Genomic DNA, 27,772 nt, shown 5'->3' with positions numbered 1-27,772 from the left:
GTATATTACGCTGTTCGTTTTCTTAAATTCCGCTTCGAATTTGGATAGACGAAACAGCGTGATATGCTTACATTTTTTTCAGCTCATTTCAATTTTGAATGCGAAACATATTGAGTGTATTCTGCGTTTAAGTGACTTTGAACAATTTTTGACTTTGTTTTTAATTGTGTGCTTATTTTTGGATTTTTGATAGACAAATAAAATTTTAAACATAATAGTTTATAAATTATAAACATATTAATCAGAGGCGCATTTTGCTAAAATGCCAAAATCGCTCATTGGGCAGCATACTTTACGTCTTACATTGCCCTCAATAATTATAGTTTACCTTTAATTATCAAATTTTCAAATTATTGTATAAATTAATTATTTATAGTAAAAATCCGTAGAAGGCAACTGTTTTAAATCGATTTTTTAAATAAGATTTAATTTAATTGTTTTAAAAATAATAAATTAATTAACTCAAAATGAATAATTAATAGAAAAAGAATTTATCAATACGAAATTTATTGTCATTTAGATCAGTAATTTGAAAGAGAAAAAGTTATCGGGAGCTGCTTTTCTCAAAAGGAAAAGAGAAAAGGAAGAGCAAGTAAAGAAAGCAGCAAGCGATATAAGGAGATTTGGAATTTGTGTGACCAAGGGAATGAGGAGCAGGTTTTTTTCCATGGAGAGTGGCGAGTGATTGGAATGCATGGCCCGAGAGTGTGGTGAGCGCAGAGACAGTAAATATATTTAAGGCGCGGTATGATAAACTATGTGTATAATAGTGGACCTCCCACGATGAGTCTTTGACTCCATGGAGGTTTTTATAATACTACTACTACTACTACTAATAATAATAATAATAATTATTATTATTATTATAAATCGTTCACATATCCGCAAAATTTTCTTACATGCCATTTCGCTATCACTGTATTAATAATGTGTGTTAATTATTAGCTTGCTGAATGAATTTTGTTACCTCGTATTTATGAAGGTAAGTTTGTAGTTAAATATGTGATTTACCTTAGTAAATTTTTTAAATAAATTATTCATTTCATTTTCTTTGTGGTTATAGTCGTGTTGTTTTAAACTTTTTTTTTATTTATTTTACGAACTCTTGCATATATTTGAAATTTTTCCCATTGACTACTATGCAGAGTTTTACGTTAATATTAAACAAGATAATTTTAAATTTTATTTTGCTAATTTATTTGTTTTCTTAATGCAGTAAAATCAGATAAAAATGATTGTATAAAGGGGCAAGACTTGGCAAATGACCATTCAATTCTAAATTTTTTACTTTGTTTTGGGCCCATACTTTATGAAAAAAAAAAGTTTTTTATGATTTCAGAAACAGACAAAAATGGCAGACCAGAGAAACAAAATGAAAACCCTTTCTGGTCATCAATACAGAAAAAGACGAGCAGAACGAGAAGTTATTCGATCTCAGCAAGAAAATCAATTGTGGAAATTTTTGAAATTATCAGAAACAAGAGTCAGTGAAAGCGACGTTCCTGTGGAGTCCCCCACTGACAATGAGTCTGAAAATTCGAATTTGTGTTTAGATGATAATCAGGCTGTTGAGAAACATCCAATAGCTTCGACTTCAAATACAAATACCTCAACACTAAATTACGAGCTTTTTGACGATCCAACTTTATGGCCAAACTTGTCCAATTCAATAATTGATATATTAGTAAAACGAGGTCCTCCTGCTGAATCAAAAGAGACTTTTTTTCCACGCGATGAAAATAATAGAAGTTTTCATGTATCGCATTATAATAGGATTTTGAGTAACGGAGAAACCATTAAAAGATCTTGGTTAATTTACTGAAGTTCAAAAAAATGTAGTATTTTGTTTCTGCTGCAAATTATTTTCTGATATTCGAACTAACTTAATTTCGGAAGGAAATAACGATTGGAAACATATGCCCCAAGTTCTTCAGCGCCACGAAAAATCTCAAGAACATTTTAATCATTTTGAAAAATAGATTAATTTTGAAAAGCGTTTAAAAAATGAAACTACAATTGATCAACATCAGCTAAAATTACTCAAAAAAGAACAAGAATACTGGATGCATGTTTTAAAACGTTAATATCGGGTTATTAAATTTCTTGAAAAAGAAAACATAGCGTTCAGAGGAAGTTCAGATACTCTATATACAAATAATAATGGAAAATTTTTGAAACTGATTGAATTATTCGCCAAATTTGACAGTGTATTACAAAAACATGTAGAACGCATAAAAAACAATGAAATTTACGTTCATTATTTAGGAAAATGTATACAGAACGAAATCATTAATATATTGAGTAATGAAATTTTTAAAAAAAATTGTATCTAAAATAATGAATGCTAAGTATTTTTCAATAATTGTTGATTGCACCACTGATATTTCGCGGCACGAGCAAATGTCCTTAATTGTAAGATATGTTTCTATAAAAAAAAAAAAATGAAGAAACCTAAGATATTATACAAATAGAGGAAAGATTTCTAGATTTTATTAAAATTAATAATACAACAGGAAGTGGTATGGCTGAAAAAAAAAAAAAAAATCAGCTGACGCCTATGTTGTTCCCGTATATGGAGTAGGCTGAAGGGAGTGGTATGAAGGAGTGATATGGCTGAAGTAATTTTAAAATTATTAGAAGAAAAAAACTTAAATATTCAAAATATTCAGGGATATGACAACGGGTCAAATATGAAGGAGAAGAATGCAGGGGTACAAGCACTTTTAAGGAACAAAAATCCTAGAGCATTTTTTGTTCCGTGTTGTACGCATTCCTTGCACTTAGTATTGAGTGATGCAGCAAGCTGCAATGTAGATACGGTTTTATTTTTTGACATTATTCAGTCAATCTATAATTTCTTTCTTCATCGAGTCATCAATGGGAAGTTCTTCTAAACCACATCCAAAATTTTACTTTAAAACCTTTATGTACGACGAGATGGGGAAGTCGTATTGAAGCTGTAAAAGCAATACGAAATCAAGTAAAAGAAATACATGAAGCTTTAATTTTCATCACAGAAGATGACAGCTTAATTAGGCAACAAGGCATTAAAAGCTAGTTCGTTAGCAAAAAAAATTAATTCTTTCAAGTTTATATTTGGCACATTTGTTTGGTATGACATTCTAAGTGAAGTCAATGCATCTAGCAAACAATTGCAAAATATCTCTTGCAATATTATGGAAGCCTTGAAATCATTAGATGTCACGAAAAAATTCTTGACGTCATACTGAAGCGAAAATATTTTTTTGAAAGTTAAGCACCAAGCCCATAACTTTTCTCTAAATATTGGGTTAAATGCTGATTTCCCAACTAACGACAGCACACCAACTCGACATGTAAAAACCCAATTCGATTATGAATGTCCTAACGAATCAATTACTAATTTTGAGAGACAGTTTCAAATTAATTTTTTAAATATAATTCTTGATTCAGCAATAACCTCAATTACTGAGAGATTTGAACAGCTAAATAAATATGAATCAACTTTTGGGTTTCTCTTTAACATTGGTAACTTAAAATTCGATAATGATACAGTAAAAAGAGCTTGTTTCGACTTAGAAATCGTTCTGCTGATGGTGATCAAAAATATATTTCAGCAATAGATTTATTAAATGAATTAAAAATATTGTCCCAAGAGAGATTAGATGGCTTAGCCACTTTATCTATTAAAAGTGACATAGCCAAGACATTAGATCTGGAAGCAGTAGTAAAGTCTTTTGCCGAAATTAAGGCTAGAAAGGTTTATTTTTTTTAAATAATTAAAATTGTTAATTCTTAATTTAGATTTTTTCATATTTGTTTTGTCATATTTAATGTGATTTATGTAACATTTATAAATTGTGTAAAAATTATGTACTCATTATATAATAAACACAAAATTATTTTTTATTTATTTATTCACTATATATATGTATATATACAAATTATATATATATATATATATATATATATATATATATATATAATTTGTATATATACATTTACACTTTCGACCGAAGGGAGGGTGGAAAAAAAAATCTTGCCGACACTCAAAAATTTGCTCGGGCCGGGCGCTGGTTGTGAGACGACTGTTCTGCTTACTAGGGATCTGAAATTGCTTGGCAAAAATGTTTTGGCTCCAGAGTAGTCACAATCAATTATCTTTCTGTAGGAGGGGGAAAAAAGCGTAATGTAATTGCATGGGTTTTTCTCCGATTGGTTTGTCTTTTTCGCTGCACTAAAACCCCGAATTGTACGAAGAAACCCGTAACACTTGAAAGCTGCTAACTTATCTTCAATTTAATTGATCATACAACTTATTAATGCCCGCGACATCATCCAGTAATGACTGGTCAAAAGAAAAGTATCCTTATATGATGAATATCTGAGCTTGATTAAAATCACCTTCTAGATACTGGAAAAGACTGCTAATGCCCTGTTGGAAAAACGATACAAAACACAATAATAATATGTAGGCGATATTTCTTATATTGGATGTGTTACTCATCTATTTGAGACATTATGACGTATCTGATAGCAGATATGTCATAATGTGGAAAAAAGATATGGAAAATAGCATATACTCAAGAAAGGGGGAGTGAACTTTTTACACACACACACACACACACATATATATATATTCAAATTACAGCAAAAGTAACTGAAACATCGTAAGGAAACTGCTTTTTGAATGCTTACATGTCGACTGATATGTTGGATGATTTGACTTTTTGTGTAGCTTTTAACCTAACTTTCGATATATATTCTTGCGAAATGTATTAAAATTTTTACTGAGCCAAATACGTTATGTGAGAAAGATTATAATTCTCCAATCAGCACATTTTCAACGGTATACATCTACAGCCAGTTATATGTATTATGATCTCAATAACGTTACTAAAATTAGTAAACTGATTTAGTAAATTAGTAATTCAGCTATATGTTACTTGCATAATAAACCAAATAATATTTGGTTTATTATGTAATTATTTGGTTTACTTACATAACATTGTTTTTATAATTTTTAGTACTATTATTTATAATATTATTTTTTATAATTTATTATTTGGTTTACTTGCATAATAAACTAAATACTATTATTATTATTATTATTATTATTGTTGTTCCGGGCAACTCCAAGGAGTCGACAGACTCATCGAGGGAGGCCCTAACATCATGTCAAGAACAACTATTCGACATTCACACAGTATCTATCGTACCTTGCCTTGAACTCATTCACGGTCGTAGCACCCACAACAGACTCTGGAAGCTTATTCCACTCATTCACTACTCTCCAAGTAAAAAACCTAGCTCTAACACTCTTGTCAACCACGCTCTTGCCCAGCTTCCATTCATGGCCCCTCGTCCTCCCACCACCAGTCATATTTTCAAAAATATCTTCTGGATCAATCTTATAGAAACCCTTCAGTAATTTGAATGTCTCGATCATATAACCCCTCCTTCGCCTATCGATCAATTTCTGCAACCCACAAATCTTCAACCTATTCTCATAAGGTTCATTCCACAGACCTACTATCATCTTGGTCACTCGTCTCTGGATCCTCTCCACTTCCTCCCCATCACGAAGAAACCCTGGTGCCCATAACTGGGCACAGTAGTCCAGATGGGGTCTTATCAAGGCTCGATACAGAGGAACAACAACTTGTTTGTCTCTGCATGTTAAAGTATTTTTCAGAAGCCAAGTGATTTGGTGAGCTGTTTTAGTCACTTTTGCAATGTGCCCCCTAAACTTCAATTCCCTATCCACCAACACTCCCAAATCCCTGGCCTCATCAATCTCCTGGAGTACGGTTCCACCAATGCGATATACTGCTGCTATTCTTTTCACCCCAAAGTGCATAACCTTACACTTTGGCACATTAAATTGACATCCATTTTTCCTAGCCCAGTCCTCCAAACTATCCAAATCATCCTGTAAAATTTTGACATCCTGTGCACTCATAATTGCTCTACCCAACTCATCAGTAAACAAGTGAACACTTCCTCTCAAATCCTTTCCTATATCATTAATGAACAAATTGAAAAGCAGTGGTCCAAGAACAGAGCCCTGTGGCACTCCACTAGTCACAAGCCGTCTTTTAGACTCCATTCCTGAATAAACCACTTGTTCATGTTCATGTTCATGTTCACACTCATACATCTATTTTTCCTGTCATACTTTTTATTATTGGCTGGTTCATTCAGTCGACTTTTGCTCATACGCTCTAGCTGCTGTTTTACCCTTTGTATCGCACCATTCAACAACGCGATCTCACTCATTGCGTCTATCTCATCTTTTTTATTCTCAGTAAAACCATTAATACTATCATTCACACTTTCTAAATTCACACTCACACTCTATTTGGTTTATTATTCAGGTAAACCAAATATTACCAGCGCCCATTTTATATTGTACATTCTCCATAGATTAATATTAATTCTCTTGCCTTTCTGTGTTTCAGAGTTGGGAGAAAGTGGATCAAGACACTGCTACTTTTAATCCGGAAATCACTCCCCTAATTCTTGCTGCCCATAAAGATAACTATGAAATTATAAAACTTCTTCTGGACAGTGGCTCTACTATACCCATGCCACACGATGTTCGCTGCGATTGTTCAGAATGTGTTCGTGGAATGGAAGAAGATTGTTTACGTCATTCTCGCTCTAGAATTAACTCGTACACAGCTTTGTCATCGCCTTCACTTATATGTCTGTCTAGTATTGATCCTTTTTTAACAGCTTTTGAACTTAGCTGGGAATTGAGACGTCTCAGCTTTGTTGAGAATGAATTTAAAGTCGATTATCAGGTAAACTAAATTCTGATTGTCAGTGATATTATGCAGTTGGTTTTCTAGAAATAAATTGACAAATGTGTGGTTATTCTAAAAATTATATGATATTTTTTATAAAATAATTTTAGTAGAAGTCGCTGTGTAGTAGCCAACTAGAGGAACTTTTCTAGGCCATTCTTCAGCCGGTTCCCCAGTTAGTCGATCTGTTGCACAGCCTGCGAGATTATTTCTGAAAATTCAGGGCTTGACCCAATATTTTATAAGAAAACCAACTAACAAAAAAAAAAATAATAATATTAAATAAATAAATAAAATCCGACGGTAAACACATTATTGTTGGCACCAACAGTTTTGTTTTAGGACCACGAGATTGCGGCAGTTGTCTGCCATACGCACTCCGCTGAACCTTGATTCATTGATCGCTTAGACTTGCAATCAGTGAAGCATAAAAAATGGATATGGCTGCTTATTTGTCTTTAGAAACTTAGTTATTATGGCTTACAGAGCTTTGTCTACTCCCTTAAATGACCTCTAAACGCCTTTCATTCTTCAAAAGGGAATAGGCAGAGCTTTTTGAATACATGCGGGCACACAGTCTCTGTAATTTACTGTAAGCCTTCATTGACAGCGAGTCCACCAACTAAGACCACAAGATAACTGCCGTCATCTTGTGGTCCTAAAACCTAACACTGTTGTTGTTGTTTTATAATGTGACTCTACAGTCACTTTTTGGTGTTGTGGGATTAAAACTCTTTCGGGAAGAAAAAAACCCTAATTGCCCTTGCCGAAGATCCACTAACTCGGGAATCGGCCAAAGAAAGTCATGAAAAAAGTTGCTCTAGTTACCGATGATAATCGTTCATGTGCTATGAATACAAACTCAATTTTCACCAGGCTACACTAGCATTCGAATATAAGACGTGAGAGAAGTTATTTATATAATTATATTCAAGTATCCATACAATATATCGTTAATTCCTTCCTTTCTACCTTTGATTATCACATCAACTATGAAAACGAACAATAACTAGAATGAAATAAACCAAAATCTATCAAAAAAGGAGATTGCATTTTTGTTATTGGAATTACAGTATAACAAAGGTGACAATATGAAGTATGATGATATAATGTCATCATTGATTTTCACGGTGTCTGAATCCAGATTTTTTTTTACTTTTTACCTATTTTTTATATGTACATATAATACAATTGTCTATTTTTTCCAAATTTCACGAGTAAATTCAAATTCATTTAAATCAAAGCAGTGGATTGTGATAATTTTGAATTGCTAGCATAAGAAATGATCCAACTGAAATAAAAATTGATGCACACACATACGAATTTTAATTAATTTGTTTAGTCATAAAACTTTTTGAACATTAATTTTGTTGAAAATTTTCATTAATGAACAGCCAAAAGTTATTTTGGTCCATTATTTAGTGAAAATTGATTTAGTCTCCTTAGCAGTAATGTTGTTGGCAAAGAAAGAATACATTCACTCAAATTTCAGTTTTTATAAAAAATTCATGTTTGCAGAGTTACATACATGACTAACTTAGATTAGATACTAAGGCATAAGAGTATATATACATACAAATAGAATACTAATACAAATAGTAAAAACTTAAGTTATTTTTATTTAAAGCAAACACGGAGAGCGCAGTATATCTTTTTCAGTGAAGGTAATTTTTTCCCTAAATTTACTATTAATTAATTCCTTAGTGTTATTAATTCCTTAGTGTTTTCTCACTAATACTTTTACTCCAAGAAAACCGGATTTATTTATTTATTTTATAAATTTGATAATTTTTTAAAATTTATTGTAATTTTGAAAAAAATATGATATTGTTTCAAAATGGGCACCTGTTTTTCAAACCACAATTCATTAAGCGTGAATTATGTTGTTTCTATTTTAGAAACAACACAGGGTGACTGCATAATGTTTTCAACACCATGCGATCGAAAAAGTGAGCTTTGGTATCTTCCAAGACAAATTCTCAGATCCTGTTTAAATTTTTTTGTCTAAAAAAAAAAAAAACTTTAAACGGACCCAAGATTTATTTGATTTATACATAATTTATATCTGATTTATTTTCCTTCTCGTTTTTTTTTTAAATTTATCTTTTTTTTTTTTTTGCAGAAGTTAAGAGTTCGTTGCCAAAATTTCGCAATGGAGCTTCTTGGACACGCTCGAACTTCTTACGAATTAGAAATAATTTTGAATTACGATCCACTGCGACCAGCCTATGAGCCTGGAGATCATATGCCTTTGACAAGACTGGAATTGGCGGTCAAATATAAACAGAAAAAAGTAAGTTGAGTAAGTACAAGATTTTGATTATACATAATTTGTGTCAGTTATGGATTTATTAAGTTGTTCAGTTTTCAGAAACAAATGAGACTGCTGGGAAAAAAATCATGTACCCTACTGGGTGAAATTGTCTATCAGTTGCGTTTTTCTCCACATTTGGCGTTTCACTGTCGATTAACACAGAAACGAAAACCGTTCTATTTTCCTTCAGTCAAAAATCCAGTTAATCTACTTTTATCCAGAACTTCAGCTACAGTTGTTGACAGGAATAAGGAATAAAAAAAAGAAGGAACTCTAGAAAATAATATTCACATTCAAAAAAACCTAACTTGGAATCATCACATGGAATTCGCAACTACAGCATTTCATCTTTCATAGCTGCATTATAGAAACACTTAATCATATGTTGAAATACATGCAGTCGATCAACTTATCTTGCTAAGCATTTCTTCTTGACACAGATTATGTAATTACGTTCGTTGACATCATTTATGATGAAACAATATTTGTTTTATGACATTTTTTTTCTTCCTCCACTAAAAAGAACTCAAGGAATTTCTCAATGAAAGGCGAATGCATGAGTTTCATACATATGTACTTAATCTTTCTCATACGAATGTAATTTAATTTTTGGAACGCTCTAATTATCTAAAGTATCGTTAACTTGGTATGCCTATCACTTTTTATGGAAAATAAACGAATTTCCAGTCAAATGCACTGTATTCAAATTGATTGGCATACAGTGCTGATTATGTGATTTACGAGCCATTTAACTGACTATATCTTATAACAAGCACAGATACTACTTGTATAGATTTGATTTTCATCAAGCATCTGTTTGTCAATGGTAATTTCATGTGGTGGAGGAACATATTTGTATTTTGTAGGTTACTGCTGTTTTCTTTAAAGTTTTTTCTTTTTCCCAAAATCAATGTATAGACGAAATATTAAGTGGAAACAATTATATTATACTACGTTAACTACAGCCTGTGTAACTCAGTGAAAGTGGTGTTTGCACTGGCATGGACAAGTGGTTTTCTCTTTCGTAAACTCATGAAAATCAACTGTAGACCCAACACTATTTCGAATAATAAATATGGTGTTAGGATTAGGGATCTAGGGATCACGAGACTGCTTTCTTTCACTGGATACCGTTTATAATTAGTTTTGGGCCAGCTGTCCCAGATTGGCTAATGGTGGAGACTGAACTGCTCCCTCAGTCTCCAAAAGTTAGAACTAAAACGCCTCGCCTACTCCTTCTCGGAAAATAAAAGGTTAGCAGATTTATTTTATTTTTCTTTCTTCATTTAGGAGCCTATGTAGCTCAATAGAAGTGGCGTGTGCCGTCCATCGCTAAACTGCCCGAAGAAGAGCGTCGTAAGTTCAATTCTAGTCGCCGAGTTGAACTTTTAGTAAGCTTTTGCGACCGGTGCCCCGGTTAGTCGATGTCCAGCACGGGCAAGCGGGTTTTTTTTCTCTGGGAAGCTCGAGTTTTTCGCCCGTAAACTCAAGAAAATCGACCGTATAACTGACACTATTTTCAGACAGTAAACATAGTGTTAGTATTAGGAACTACGAAATGGCAGCACTTGCCAGCCATCTCTCTTAATCGGATGCCAGGTATAATTAGTGATAGCCTTGGGCCATCTATCTCTAATTGGCTACAGGTGGAGATTGAATTGTCCCCTCAGTCTCCAAAAGTAAGATAGGACTAAAACGGTAGGGCCTACTCCCTGTAGGGGAATGAAAGGCGCTCGCTAATTTTTTATTTTATTCACTTAAAAGGATAGTCCAGGACTTTGTTTTTGCTAGTGTGTTTTTTAGCTTCCCCACAAACGATTAGACAGCATCATAATATTTCGTAAATTAAGAAATGAAATATCCTCATGTGACTTTTCTTGGTAATACTGTGAAAACGCCTCACCTTAATACATTCTATGAAAGAAAATTTAGGGATTGTGAATTACGTGCATTCACGAAGGGTGGTACATAGTGCTGCATTCAATCTTAATGTTAATATTATACCATGAGATATTGCCATAGTAACCAAATTCATTTTGTTATCAGACGTGATCATTTAGCATATTTCAAAGAAAATGCAAGTAACGTGTAATGACGTGAAGAGAGGCTACCTGTGTGATCCTATAAGTAACCTGTGCTCATGATAGATTCCTAAAATAAAATTCAGTTATCCAATTGAATTACATAATAGGCTACTTTATTCAACCTAATTTTTTTTAATTTTAAAGTTTTAATTTTATTATAACTTGTTCTTCATTTCATTTAATCTTATTTCACTTTACTGTATACTTTATTTCAGTTTGTTGCTCACCCAAATGTGCAACAGCTGTTGGGTACCCTCTGGTATGATGGACTCCCCGGATTCCGTAGAAAATCAGTTTTTAAACAGGCATGGGACATCGCAAAGATCGGCTTGTTATTTCCTTTCTATTCCTGGATGTACATGTTCTGTCCTAGAAGTGGTTTAGCTAAACTAATAAGGAAACCATTTGTCAAGTTCATTATGCACTCATTTTCTTATTTATTTTTTCTCTGTAAGTATAATGTTTTTTCTCATAAACTAGTTTTTATCATTCCTCCATTTACTATATGTTATATTTCATACTCTTTTTTATTTGAAAAAGGTAACAGATTCTTGCATTACGTGCAAACACGGAAGAAGATCTACAACGAATTTCTAATACAATAAAGGAAGAATGTATACAAGTTGGATTAAACTTAAATACAGACAAAACAAAAATTATGCAAATAGGAAAAAGAAACACCAATTTGAAAATTGAAATTAATAGTAAGAATCTAGAGCAGGCAGTAAACTTCACCTACCTCGGAGGACTAATTGAGTACAATGGTGAAATTACAAAAGATATAAACAGACGAATCAGTCAAGCAACTCAAACTTTTGGACGACTAAATAAAATATGGAAGTCGGGCATCAAACAAGTAACAAAAGTAAGAATCTATAACACAATGGTCCTCCCTATACTCCTCTATGGAAGTGAATACTGGAATTTCAAAAAAGCTGAAGAGAAAAAATTATTGACTACTGAAATAGGTTGGCTAAGAAGATTACTTGGAGTATCTTTGCTGGTTAGACTAAGAAACGAAGACATAAGAAAACAACTAAAACAAGAAATAACAATAATAGACAAAATCCAAGAATGGAGACTGCGATGGTTTGGCCATGTGACCAGAATAAGAACAGAAAGATTAGCAACTAAAACCCTGTATACAGCGCTGGAAGGTAAAATATACAAAGGGCGGCCCAGAATTAGATAGATAGATAAAATAAAAGTGGACCTGAAAACCAAATCACAACAAGTGATACCAAACTGGACACAATTGTTCGGACTCTTCAGGGACAGACAGAAGTTGAAAGAGTTCATTTTGGCTCATCATCAACCACATAGATGACGGAAGACAGAAGAATAACCGCTGGGAAAAAGACAAAGGCTACACAGATGGGACCCTCAGAGGGAAATACAAAAGTTTTATTTGTTTTGAAAGACTATGCTATTCATCATTGTTGACTACTCAAACAGTTTGAATTTCTCCTGTAAATATCACCATGGAAACCTTTAATCCTATATACTATATGTTTTATTGTCAGCTTGAGAAATAATACATTCTTAAAGTTATAATTATTGTCATTATTATACGAGCACCTCCTTGTAGCCCGAAGACTCATCGCGGGAGACCCAATCTATCATACCTATCCTTGAACAGATTAACAGACAAGGCATTCACAACTGACTCTGGCAACCCATTCCACTCATTCACAACTCTCCAAGAAAAAAAATAATCTAGTCCTCACACCCCCTACTAACCACAAATTCATTCAACTTTTGGGGATGACCCCTTGTTCTAGTTCCAATAGCCAAGGGCTTAAACATTTCTCTTGCATATATCCTATAAAACCCTTTAGGCAACTTAAATGTTTCTAATCATCTATACATTTTGCAATCTACACATTTTCAATCCATCCTCATAGGGAACATTCCATGGGTCACTCGCCTCTCAATCCTCTCCATCAGTTCCTCATCTCTTAAGAAACCCAGGAAAATAGACTTGAGAACAGCAATCCAAAATGTGGGCATATTCAAGGCCTTATAAAGAGGAATAAACTACCTTATCCCCGCATGACAGTGTGTTCTTCAATAGCCAAGTAATCTTATGGGCTACCTTAGCAATATGTCTTCTAAACATCTATTATCTGACTACCCCCCCCCCCCACTAAATGTATAGCTTCATCTGTTTCCTGGAGTAGAGTGCCATCAATGTGATGCACTGCTTTTAATATATTTATCCCAAAATGAATAACTTTACATTTCTCGACATTAAACTGATATCCATTGATTTTTGCCCATACTTAATCGCCCATTTAAATCATCCTGCAAGTTCTCCACATCGCCTTGATAAACTATTACTCTACCTAATTTCGCATCATCAGAACACAACTTAATTTATTCATGTATATCATTTATGTACAAATTAAACAGCAATGGTCTCAGTACTGAAACTTACAGCCCACCACTAGTCGCCTGTTTTCTCCTCGATTCTGCCCCTCCATATACCACTTTCTCATGTCTGTCCAGCAACCAAACTTTTATCCACTTAACCAGTGCCATGTCCATCCCCATTGGTTCTAATTTGTATAACATAGTTCCATGTAGTTTTGCATTTGCATAACATAGTTCCAAATGCCTTTGACAGAGTCAAATGTCTTTGCAAAATCATCGTGTAGCAATTTCCATTATCCAACTCAGTTGTTACTCTATTATAAAAAGTTAGTAAATTACTATGGCAAGACCTACGCTTCATAAGGACATGTTGACCATCATACAGTATCATATTTTTATCTACCCATTATTGAATTCTCGTTTTGACCAATTTTTCTAGAACTTTTATCACCACGCCTGAGATACTGGTTGGTCTATAATTTGTTATTGCAGTCTTAGAAACATTCCTTATGCAAGGAAATTATTTTGCTCTCTTTCCACTCCTTTGGAACTCTACCAGAGCTGAGACTTAAATTAAAGAGCATAGTCAGAGACACTGCCAGTTCCCTTCCGCTTCCTCACAAAACCCTAGCTGATATATCGTCTAATCCCACAGCTGAATTTACATTGAGATTCTGCAATATTCCAAGAATCTCCAATTCATCCACCTCTGTTCCCACATCCGTGTCTGTCACATGTTAAAGCAGTAACTTCAAATAGGATGATATAGCATAGTGGTCGCTCAGTAACTCAACTATTTTATCTCCTCATGGCCATCATCACTCATTAAGGTAATCTTCCATAGTCATTCTTCCTCTTACTTGCTACAAAACGAAAGAACTCTTTGGGATTTCCTTGGGACTACTTGGCTAGATTATTCTCGTACTCTGATTTTGCCATGCTGGTCACATATCATGTCTGAGCCTTGTACTATTGATGAGTTTGCTGGTCACATTTCTCCTTATATATACCCTCCACAGCATTTTCTTCTTCTGCACCTCGGATAATGATATTACTCGTCCACCTAACTCCTATCTGATTAACCTTCCTTTACCCTAGGTATGCAATTTAATATTGTTCATGTAGATGATCCTGTAGTGTTTTATGCGATGGTACCGATTTAAGCTTCTTCCTAAGCATTTCATAATCACCTGCCTTGTAATTCCACATATGCCCCTTCTTGGCAGAATATTCGTCATGTTTTACAGTCTCCCAAGTCAAGACCGCATGGTCACTTTCACCAATCGGAAGCAATGTGGTCACTTTGGTTATGGACAGCTCTTCTGATCCTATGACCAGGTCCAATATCCTCCCATCCCTAGTCCCCTCAGTAACATGCTGCCTTAAGTAATTATCTCTTAGTCAGTGGGCAAATTCTCTTTCCTTCCTGCCATGTGATCTTTCCTCCTTTCAGTCCATATCTCCATAGTTGAAGTCACCCATAATAATCATTCGACCTGTTCTCATTGTACTAACTTGGCGATGCATGTCTTCCAGATCACCTGTGGAATTCCCTGGCCTATAGCAACAACCAACTGTATATTTTCTCTTACTGGCATTAATCTCACACTAGATTGTTTGAAATGAAAGCCACCCTCCCGCATATCTCCTATTTTTTGGCTGAAATCAATCTGCTATCATCAGCAGTACTCCTCCCAGACCTTCCATAAGGTCTGGGAGGAGTACTCCCAGACCTGAGCATTCAGATCCCGAAGGATAAGTATCAGTCCCTGATACTTATCCTTCAGAGTGATAATTCCATACCACACACACACACATGGAAAAAAATTTGTACAGTTTCAACCATATTAAATCCTTGGAATTGCATATTTAAATGAGCAGCAAGCAAGAATAAGACAACATCTATATTATCAACTATCAAGAAAACACATGGCACGTCATCGGGAATAAACTTCTCTATCATAATAGCTGCAGTTTCTGTTAAGTTTTTGATGTAGAAGTTTATTCCCTATGACGATGAATCAACAGATGATGAAATCCACAAAACTTACAAAGAATGGAAACAGATATAGACTTTCCTGACGACGACTCATTTGCAACTAATGAAATCGAGTCAATATTAAGATCAATGGATCCAAGAAAAACTCCTGGAGAAGACGGAATAAGCAGCGACATGCTCTTAAGAGCGTTTCTCGAATTCCCCGAATTCATAACAACAGTTTACAACAAAAGCCTAAAAAGAGGAACGATTTCCTTCAATATGGAAACACTCAAAAATTATACCTATAATCAAGCCAGGAAAAGAAATATCCGGCGAAATTAACAAATACAGACCAATCAACCTCATAAACGTCGCTGGCAAGGTACTAGAAAAACTTCTAATAAACCGAATAATGCACTACGTCTACTCAAGAAACTTATTAAGCAACAATCAATACGCATTCAGACCTCAGTCCAGCACAGTAGACGCAATTATGGAGGTGAAAGAGTTCGCAGAACACAGTCTACTGGAAAAAAAAAAGACGTACTACTGATCTCACTCGACGTACAAGGAGCCTTCGATGTTGTGTGGTGGTCAGCCATAATCAATCAATTAATAGATTTAAAATGCCCTAAAAACTTACTCTACCTGACAAAAAATTATTTTTCAGACAGAATAGCAACTATGACACTAAAAACCATAACTGAAACTAAAAAGAGTCAAACGAGGCTGTCCGCAAGGTTCCCTTTGTGGGCCAGGTTTCCGAAACATCCAGTACGACTCGATTTTAAGACTTCCTGTCACTGCTGAAACAAAAGTCATAGCCTTCGCCGATGACAATGATTCGGGGACGCGACCCCTTACAGTTAGAAGTAACGGCCAACGAAGAACTCTTTAAAATTGCAGAGTGGGCACGCGAGAAGAAAGTGACCTTCAATAGCACCAAGTCTAAAGTGCTCCACATCTCACGAAAAAAATCAAAACAACCTCTAACAGTCTTCCTAAGCTGAGAAGTTCTCGTGGTAGCCAGTAAGCTAAAATACCTAGGAGTAACAATAGACGAAAAATTCACCTTCAATAAGCACATCTTATATGTTGCCGAAAAAAGTTTACCAATAGTAAACCTCCTAGCTAAGTCGGCAAGGATTAAGTGGGGATTAAGCCAACTAGCGCTAAAACGATATATACCAGTGCTATACTACCACTGATATCTTATGCTGCACCTACCTGGAAACATACACCAAAATCAAAAATAAACCGACAAAAACTAAACAGAGTTCAACGCCTTATAGCCATACGCATAATTAAAGGATACAGGACAATATCTTTCGAGGCAGCTTGCGTTATTGCAGCTCTAACACCGATCTGCCAGAAAATACAAGAATCATCTCTTATATATGAAGTCACTTCCGGAAGATATATCGAAAGTTACAATATCGATCCAAATAGCTACGAACGTCTGCTTCAATACAGTAAGTGGCCTCACCCAGCAAAGAAAACAAATATTAAGGAGAAGGAAAACTCTGAAAGTGACGAATTTCAAATCTACACTGACGGAAGCAAAACTGAAAGGAACGTCGGTTGTTCTTCCATTGCATATAACAGAGTCCATTATACAAGAACGCTGCTCTAGACTGCATCCTTTCTATTCCAAGAACCAAGCAGAACAACTTGCTTTAGTTCAGTCACTTACATATCTCCAGGAATTAGAGCTCTACACCTCTCAGCAAAAGACAGCAACAATTTACAGTGATAGCAGAAGCACTATAGACGGCATAAAAGACCAGAATAACTATATTGCATTAATAGAACAGAATAACTATATTGCATTAATAGAACAGACAAGAAAGCTGGTTCGAAATCTCACTCTAGAGGGATGGGAAATCAAGTTCTGCTGGGTGAAAGCGCATACTGGAAGAGCGGATCAGTTGGCTAAAGAAGCAGCTAGAAACAAGTTATCAGAAATTCTCGAGATCTGCTATAAAAACACTTACAGAAGAGAAAAGCCTAGACATGTGGGAAGAAGAATGGAAAACATCAAAAAACGGATCAAGAACAAAAGAATTCTTTCCTAGCATCAGAAGCAGACTCCGGCTGAAAAGACACGCCATTTCTCCAGGTTTAACCATGCTACTAACGGGACAAACAAAACTAAGACACTACTTACACAGATTCCATATCCTGGAATCACCATCGTGAATTTGCAGTCCACACCTTCAACAGACTGTTGACCACATACTTTACGACTGTCAGCTATTGGATTCCATCCGGATGCCCCTAATACAACACGCCATCACTTCCGGAGACAAGTGGCCAGTGTCGAAACAGAGACTTATCGAAAAGTATAACATAGAATTAATTAAATTTGCTAATAAAATCAACTTCCAGTCCTTGTGATCTAACATAAATACTGTTGAAAGACTTTTAATGGGATTATATTGATCAAGTGCATATAATAAACAACTATGTTATACCAGCTAGTTTCACCAACTAAGGATGTTGGTATCTTCTGGGTACATAACTGATGTAAGGCACTAAAAAGTAAAAAACTGTTACAACTATAATTATATAATTACATAATTACATAAAACTATAATTACAACTATAATCAACCGATCCATCATCATCATCATCATCATCATCATCATACGTATCAAGGATTTAGGCCTAGTATGGCCTGTTCCGGCCTTAGAAGTCATCGTTTAAGAGGACGTCCTGGTTTTCTTTTTCCTAATGGCTTGTACTTTAAGGCTTGTTTTGGTAATCTTTCTGTTTTCATTCTTTGAACGTGTTCCATCCATCTATGTTTATAATTTTTAATTTTTTCAATTACTGGTTCTTGGTTTAATTCTTTCATAATATCTTCGTTTCTTTTGTGATCAAATAGGGTATACTTTGCAGTTTTTCTCATCAACTTCATTTCTGCTGTTGTTAATCTTTGTTTGTCTTTTTGTTTTATTGTCCAGATTTCGCTTCCATACATTAAGACCGGTAGGGCTAATGTATTGTATACTTTTAGCCTGGTTTGTTTTTGAACTAGGTTTGGTTTAAATATAGAGTTAATTACACCTGTTATTTTTAAATATTTTGCAATTTTTATGTTTATATCTTTTTCATTTTCATAAGTGATCATACATCCTAGGTAGTTAAATGAATTCACCTGTTCTAAGATCTTGTTATCTAATACTATTTTAGTTCTTGCTGGATCTTGTCCTTTAAAGGCCATAGTTTTTGATTTTTCCGTTGATATTATCATACCATAATTTTTGGATATCTCATTTAGATTTAAAATAGCTTTCTGTAAGTTATCTTCAGAATTTGTAATTATTATTTGGTCGTCTGCAAAGAGGAGAGTGTTTAAGTTAACTGTAGGTGAAAGTTTAATTCCTTGATGTAAATTTTTACTCCATTTTATTATTATTTCATTTAAGTAGATATTAAAAAGAGTTGCTGAGAGGGGGCATCCCTGTCTTTCTGTAAGTTATCTTCAGAATTTGTAATTATTATTTGGTCGTCTGCAAAGAGGAGAGTGTTTAAGTTAACTGTAGGTGAAAGTTTCATTCCTTGATGTAAATTTTTACTCCATTTTATTATTATTTCATTTAAGTAGATATTAAAAAGAGTTGCTGAGAGGGGGCATCCCTGTCGGACCCCTTGGTTTATCTCTCTTGTATATGATAGCTCTTGATTTAATCTTATTTGTATTTGATTATTTTCATATATACTTGTGACAGCTTTTAGGATATTATTTGGTATTTGTCTTTCTTTTAATATGTTAAATAATATGTTTCTTTTAACTTTGTCAAATGCTTTTTCAAAGTCAATAAATGCAATATGTGTTTCTAAATTATATTCCCTTCTTTTCTCTATTATTAATTTTAGGCAGAAGGCTGGGTCTATACATGATCGTCCTTTTCTAAATCCATTTTGTACCTCCAGAATAAAGTTTTCGGAATATTTCATTAGTTTGTTATTTAAGATTCTGCTGTATATTTTGTAACATGAATTTAGTATACTGATACCTCTATAGTTTTTAGGGTCATCTCTATTACCTTTCTTAAAGATAGGAATCACAATTGCTTTTTTCCATTCTATTGGGGGGATACTAGTTGAGTAAATTTTATTTAAAAATAATAAGAGTCTTCCTTTGAATCTTCCTGCGTATTTATATAGTTCTGAACCTAGCTTATCTTCTCCAGGTGATTTTCCGTTTCTTGTTTCTTTCAGGCTGATTTCTAATTCTTCTTCAGTTATTTCCTTTTCATTTTCGTTAATTGTTTGCCAGTTGTCTTTTTTAAAATATTTGTCTGTCCACAGTTCTGTGTAGTAATTTAGAAATTCTTCTAATTTCAATTCAGTGTTTAATTTTATGTTTTCTTTGGTATCTGCATTTAGGTGTTTCAAAATCTTATATACATTGGGTCTTATTTTATATACATCATGTTCTAAATTAGAAACAAATTTATTCCATGATTCTCTATGTCTTTTTCTGACTTCTCTTTTAGCTAGGGCTCTTATTCTTTTATATTCTATTTCATCTTCTAATCTTTTATTGCTTAACCATTTGTGATAGGCTTTTTTTCCTTTTTGATTATTTCTTTCATTGTATCATCCCAGATCTTCAGTTTTTTCCTTTTATTGAATTTTTTGGTCTTTCCTACGCTTTCATTTTGCTGCAGCATTTAGTATCGTTTTTATATTAAGCCATTCTATTTCTATTTCTTCATTTTGTTTTATTTTATCTAGATATTGGTTAATTCTTTGTTCATATAGCCATTGTACATTTGTGTCATTCAATAGTCTAGTTTTATAAAAAAATGTTTCAATTTTTCTTTCTGTTCTTGTTACTTGTAGCCATTTAGGTGGTAATCTTAATTTTATTTTAACAAGGAAGTGGTCACTGCTTATTTCATATCCTCTGTGAACTCTAACCTCTAGTGAAAATTTTGATGTCTTTTCATTTAATATGAAGTAATCTAATATTGATTTCCATCCTCTTGCTGCCCAAGTATATTTATGTATGTCTTTATGTTTATAGAAGGAATTCATTATTTTTAGGTTATTATAAACTACAAAGTCAATCAATTTTTTACCATTTCTGTTTAGAGTGTGTTCTCCATGTATTCCTATATTATTATTAATTTTCGTGTTTCCAATTCTTGCATTTAAGTCTCTTGCTAAAATTATGTAATCATTTTTATTTATTTTATTATATATGTTTTGTAGCTGATTATAAAAATCAATATTATCCTGTTCTCTTCCTTCTTCTGGAGCATATAAACCAATTATTGTTAAATAGCCTCTATCTATTTTTATTCTAGCTTCTATTATTCTTTCATTCCATAATTTATAATGTTTTAACTGTTTTGAAAGGGAGTTATGAATCCAAATCATGACTCCTGCTTGTGCTCTTTGGTCTCTGTCGACTCCACTGTATATCACATTAAAATTTTCAGTTCTCATAGTTCTTTTTAATTTCTTTTTTGTTTCAGTGATGACTGCTATTTTAAAATTTCTTTCATTTAATAACTGGTCTAATTCTATTTCTTTATATGCTATTCCTCTTACATTCCAGTTTGTTATGTGTATTATATTTTGTCGTTTCCATTTTCGTTTTCCCTTTTCCATTCCAGGGTCGTTTCCCATAGATTCAATCCGATTATCTTTTTCTGTCAACTTACAAGTATGGTTATGTTCTCCATGTCAGGGGACTAGCCTGACGATGGAATAGTTCAGTGGTAGGGCTGCTACCTTAAGGCTTCTGAACTCGCCTTCTTCCGAATTTAAACCCATAGGAGGAATAGGGTATGTTGAAGGGGAAAGGGTAGATTATAGAAGAAATATAGTAAGGTTTATAGAGAGGACATAGTTGTAAGTCCAGAAATGAAAAGACCCCATGGCCCTCGAGTACTCTAATAGCACAAGGGTCATAAAGTAAGAAGAGTTGGCTGCTAAGGCCTTATAGGAAAGATTAAAGTAAGTGGGTCTTCCTCAAAGTAGAAGAAGGAGAGGATAGATCCAGCTAGGGGTCCATGGGAGTGCCGCTTCCCTTACAATCAAGATGATTGCCCCTTATGGCCCTGTTGGTCCACGAGTCCTTATTCAGTATATTCGGACCACCCCACCATTATTATATATATACACACACACACATGGTGGGCTCCCCTATCCGCCACCCAGGGGACGCGCTCTCTAGGGGGTTACAGGGTACCCTGAGAGATCAACCGATTCCAATTATATTAAACAAAGAACAGAGCGCGTACAAAATATGCATAGAGCGTGGATGATATCACTTGTTATTTAGGAACGTTCTATAGTTGGCACTAGAATTCAAGTGGATTCCATAGTTCTATAGTTTAGAGTTCTATAGTTGGCACTAGAATTCAAGTGGATTCCATAGTTCTATAGTTGGCACTAGAATTTCTAGTGGATTCCATAGTTCTATAGTTGGCACTAAAATTTCTAGTGCCAACTACAGAATCCACTAGAATTCTAGTGCCAACTACAGAACGTTCCTAAATAACAACAAGTGATATCATCCACACTCTATGCATGTTTTGTACGCGCTCTGTTCTTTCTTTAATATAATTGGAATCGGTTGATTATAGTTTGTAACAGTTTTTTTACTTTTTAGTGCCTTACATCAGTTATGTACCCTGAAGATGCCACCAGCCTTAGTTGGTGAAACTAGTTGGTATAACTTAGTTGTTTATTATATGCATTTGATCAATTTAATCCCATTAAAAGTCTTTCAAGAGCTTTTTGGTAAAGAAAATTAAACGTTTTTTAACATAAATACTGTTATTATGTGAATTATACTGTATGGTTTTAATATATGTATATATAAAAATCTAAATGTAAATATGAAAATTGATACAAAAATGTAAATAGAAATGTTAATCAGTACTTGTAAGCTACATGTAATATAAGCATTGTAATACAATGGAGCATATAGGAATAAATTACCTCCTGATAGGGTTACTATTGGGAGGAAAACACACACACAAAACGCCACGTGGCGTCGATTATTTTCGTCAAATTTGTTTATCCTATTGTAAGATACTTCTATAACATTGGAAATGCTTGGGCTATGAAAGTGATTGGAAGAAAATAAGATGTTTTTAGTATGTTTTATACTACAAATCTTTATAGCGCATTTGATGGACAACTGCTGGTATCTACTCTATATTGGTACTAAATTTCGGTGTACAATTTTTTTTTTTTTTTAAAGCTTATTTCCAAGGAAACAGAAGAAGCTATTTAAAGCTAGTAGCTTGGAATGTTCATAGAATAGTCCACAAAGTTTCTTCCATCTGTGGGGTTTTTCATCCCGCAAACAGGTCAAGTCCCGTGAACACACGGTTACAGTCAGGAATACTGACCTATCGTAATTATTCCTATCGTAAACTATGCTGGTTACGAGACCGGATATAATTTGGGGGGGGGGAGGAGGCCTGAGATGGTGCCGTACCTCCCCGTAAAAGGGAACCCACGGCTATTGTATCATCATACGATAATAATTATTATTACAATTAACATATGATATTTTCTCATGAGTAAAAACGTACAGCAGAAAGTAACTTCATTATTTGGATAAATCTATTAGGATAAATCCAATATTAATACCAAGAATTACTGAATTATTATTTTTTTTTAAGTGAGTAAAGGAAGGGAAATTATATATTTATGAGGTGAGTGGGGTGCTAATATTATTATTAATATTAATAATTTCTATATTTATCTTTCTTAGTTCTCCTTATTCTGGCCTCCCAGCGCATCGAAACTCTTCTCGTCCAATTATTAGGTACAGAGCAAACTAAAGCAGCCCTTATGGAATCGCTTCAAAAACAGCGAGGGGGGCCTCCAACTCTTATTGAGACAGCTATACTCATCTATGTGTTCGGTAAGCCCACTAAATGTGTATGTTTATATAGTTTTTGTTTTTTTAAATATCACGTTTTATGACCTTGAAAAATATTATATGCAAATATGGAAGCAACCAGTTCGATGGCAAACATTTTATAGCTAGTTTAACAATATTAGAAAATAAGATATTTTCTTAATAACGAACCAAAAAAATAAATTTTATTTCATTCTAATTCATTTATTCATTTTTTTTTTTTTAGTTTATTCTAATTCTAGTCTACTGACTTCTGTTTAAATTCAGATACATTTTGTTTTAAAAAAATATTTCCCATCCGTTTTTATTTTTCAGCCTTATTACAGAAATGGACTTATCTTATATTGGACTATGCCTGTGCGCAAGCCGAATCGTGGACAGTTATTGAACTGTTATATCATGAAATATTCTGTGGATGTTTCAAAATGTAAGAAAAAAATCGAAAAGTGTCCCCACTGCCGGTGACGTGTGGTATTCACTTTTGCTCTAAAGTGATAACTAAGGCTGTGGTGTGTGTGTGTGTGTGTGTGTGTGTGTGTGTGTGTGTGTTGGAGCCGGCTCGCACCGGCTTACGCGAGCTGACTGTTAAATTTTCAAGAATTTTGCTAGCCAACTAAACCGACCAAATGACTATAAACTGTAGAATGGGACACAAACTTAAATCACAATGACCAACGGCATTTGGGCGATAAGCTCGTGTGATAAACTTTAGGAAATTTTTTTTCCCTAAAGTTTTTTTTTTTCTCTCTTAAAGTATATTGTGTAGATTTGTATAATAGTGCTTTTGTGTGATAGTCAGACTGGATATAATCATTGTATATACTATGGTATTGTGTTTCTAATGTTGGTCGATTAGTAGAGCCTCTGCTATAAAAAACTAATGGCTCACGCAAAAGGTTACGATCGGTAGACGTACACAGTGGAACATGGCGATTCGATTTAACGAAAAAAATAGTACCAAAAGTCGCCAACAGGGGAAATTTTGGCGCTGACAAATTAATGTTAGTTGGTGTGACTAATGAATGACTAAATGGCAAATGAGAAACAGCACACATCAATTTCATGACGTTTATTGTTAATTACAAATGACGTTCAATATGACCACCATTCTGATGTTCCAGGAACTGCATATGGTGCACAACATTTTCCATAGTGGCTCCCAACATATCGGAATTGATTTGTCTCACATGTAACATTATTCGATCTTTCAAAGTTGGAATATCGGGTACATGTCTTTGATACACAATGCTTTTAAGAAATTCCCACAGCCAAAAGTCACAAGGATTGAGATCAGGTGATCTCGGTGGCCATGGCATGGGAAATGCATGACTAATGATTCTTCTGTCAGAGAAATGTTGTCGCAAAATACGCTGAACCTGAAGTCCGATGTGGGGTGGTGCACCATCCTGCATGAAGATGGTCGAATCGAGACATCCTCTTTGCTGCAGTTGTGGAACCACAAAGTTCTGTAGCATATTGGCATACCTGTTAGCATTGATGGAACAGGTCGCTGGTCCATTTTGGCGATTTTCCTCGTAAAAGTATGGACCAATGATAAAAGATGCCATAAATCCACACCACACTGACTTTGGGCAAGTGGATAGGCATCTGCAGACACAAGTGTGAATTAGTTGCACCCCAAATGCGAGTTGTGTGTGTTAATATCTCCGTTCACATAAAAGTGTGCTTCGTCACTCCATAAAATCTGCTACGGCCATCATCATCCACTTCCATGCACACTAAGAATTTCAAAGATAAGTCGATTCGTGTGGTCGCATCACCAGAGTGCAATTCTTGAACATGACTGATTTTATAGGGGTAAAACTTCAACATCTGATGTAGGATTTTCCACACCGTTGTGTATGTGATATCCGTTTACCAGGATATTGCTCGTTCACTGCTGGTACCCTGCACATTCGTCATCTCCTATTCCACAATAGCAGTCGCAACTTGTTCAACTTGTTGGTGATTGATTGGTTTGCATTCCCTGCCTGCCTGCACTGCTAGAGTTCCAGTAGTTTCAAATCGCTGAATCAGTTTTCGTAAGTTCGTTACGCTAATCGGTCCTTTTCGTAAATTTTTCATACGCCAAAAATCACGAAGACAAGCACTAGCATTATTGATCTGCTGATAATAGAGTTTGACTAAAACATGCTCATGTAAGGTAAGAGGCATCGAAAAGCAGTTCATCTACGAATGATAAGATATCTCACAGGCTTTCCTTTTATTGCATGATCAATAAAAAACACAAGAAACGCAATAATGCAAATTAGTGCATTTTACTCGGTAAACAGCGCCAAAATTTCCCCCTGTTGGCGAATTTTGGTACTTTTTTTTCGTTAAATCAAATCCCCATGTTCCACTGTGTACGTCTACTGAATATTGGTGTTTCGTCCAATACATTACGCGCTAAAGGGCTCTGAACACTTGATGTTATTTTATAATTACCCAGTATATAAAAAAATTAATAATGCCTTTTATTCCTGTATAGGGAGTAGGTGAGGCCTTTTTAGCCCTGTCTAACTTTTGGAGACCGAGTGGGCAGTTCAATCTCCACTAGTACCTAATCAGAGAGAGTGGCCCAAGGCTATCACTAATTAAGCTGCATGCAGTGAAGAGAGATAGCTCAACAAGTGCTGCAATCTCGTAGTCCCTAACCTTAATACTTGTATTTTTAATGTCTGAAATAGTGTGTTCTATAGTCGATTTTCTTGAGTTTACAGGACGAAAAACACGAGTTTTCGGGAGAAACATCCTGCCTCACCATGCCAGAGGACAACTAACTCGGAAAAATAAAAAAGGTGCAGAAAAATTTTGTCTAGTCACCAACTAGATGGGAGCCTGTGTAGTTCAGTAGAAGTGGCATTTGCGCTCTACGGCACTTGATAGCATGACGAAAGAATTAGGTTCGAATCTACTCACCAACTAGACGAACATTTTCTAAGCCTTTTCTCAACTGGTTTCAGAGTTCGTCGATCTCTGGCATGGGCAAGCGGGTTTTTTCTCCCAGAAACTCGGGTTTTTCATTTCATAAACTCAAGAAATCGGCCGTCGAACCCACACTATTTTCAGACATTAAAAATATTGTGCTAGGGACCATGATATTGCAGCACTTGTTAGCTGTCTTCTTCACTTCATCCCAATGAATTAGTGATAGCCTTGGGCCAGTCATCTCTGATTGGTTACCAGTGGAGATTGAACTGCCCACTCAGTCTCCAAAAAGTTAGATAGGGTTAAAACAGCCTCGCCTACTCCCTATGCAGAAACAAAAAGGCATTAGCTGATTTTTTTTTCACTGACTAGATTCGAAACCAAGTCTTCCCTAGTGCGGTCAAGGGCTGTGGTATGCAAACTCCACATCCACTGAGCCACACATGCTCTAAGTTAAATGTATGGATAAAGATAAAGTGCACAAGACATGTTTTACAGGTGGTACAATAAAACGAATATCAGATGATTTGCAGAGAAAGAAGGAATGGTCATCAGAATTAGAGGTAGTGGAGGGTGTAAATAACTTAGATAGTGAGACAAAGAATGCGAAAAAGGATTTGAAGATGTTGTTGCAGGAAAAGATGAATAATAGTGTCATCGGGAAAGTGGTTAGTTTGTTGCCCAGATTTGACAGCGGTGAACTGATGATGAGGAGAGCAATGATACTTCATGACAAAAAGGCTGAATTGTGTTGGGCACAGTGTTCGATTTTTGAATGTATGGAATGAATTCAAAGGAAAGTTAGAATTTCAAAGCTGATGGAATGCGTTTGAATGGGTTTGGTGTTGGTCATTTGGAGTGATTGTTGTTTTAATAAGAGTGGACAGGATCCATACAAAATTAATACCACTAAGAGTCAGAGAGGTCGAGAAGCAGGTTGTGGAAGGATGGTGGAAAGGGTGAGGAAGTGATTATAGCAGAGCAAAGTGATGCAGTGGAAAATGATGGGGGATCAGAAGAATATAGATGAAAATCAGATTCAGAATCAAGGAAACAGGAATGGTCAGAACAAGGAGAAGTGCTATAGTAAAGAGTGGTTGAGTTGTTGGGATGGCTTCATAGGGTGGAGAATTGTTATGGCTGTCTACTAATGTACAGAGAAATAAAGGGACTGAGTTTGTAGCATTGATTGAATCAGTATGCCAAAAGATAATTGGCATAAGTGTAACTTGGTTGACTGAGAATGATATACTGTCACACTTGAAATGGTAGGATATGCAATTTTCTGAAAGGATAGGAAGATGAAGCCAGGATGGTGTTATAGGCCATGGAATGTGGAGAGTATTGATTCTGAAATATTTAGACAGATTAGTTGGGCAAGTAAAAGGAAGATCATCCTAA

The 27,772-nt window shown here is 34.8% G+C and overlaps 1 protein-coding gene across 1 annotated transcript in view; it reads left to right on the top strand.

Moving 5' to 3' along the window:
- Window positions 1-27,772, top strand: part of LOC150097977 (transient-receptor-potential-like protein) — a 192,748-nt gene that overhangs the window by 15,791 nt on the left and 149,185 nt on the right. Inside the window, 4 exon segments of the mRNA XM_090406648.1 lie at window positions 6,441-6,785; window positions 8,911-9,081; window positions 11,402-11,636; window positions 23,291-23,443. Of these exon segments, the coding sequence (XP_090262774.1) occupies window positions 6,441-6,785; window positions 8,911-9,081; window positions 11,402-11,636; window positions 23,291-23,443 (904 nt within the window).

Source organism: Typopeltis vanoorti, chromosome 16 (assembly GCF_054136105.1).
Source record: "Typopeltis vanoorti isolate ZY-2024b chromosome 16, IOZ_Tvanoo_1.0, whole genome shotgun sequence".
In the NCBI taxonomy this organism is placed as follows: domain Eukaryota; kingdom Metazoa; phylum Arthropoda; class Arachnida; order Uropygi; family Thelyphonidae; genus Typopeltis; species Typopeltis vanoorti.
This window is presented reverse-complemented; position numbering and strand designations above follow the sequence as displayed.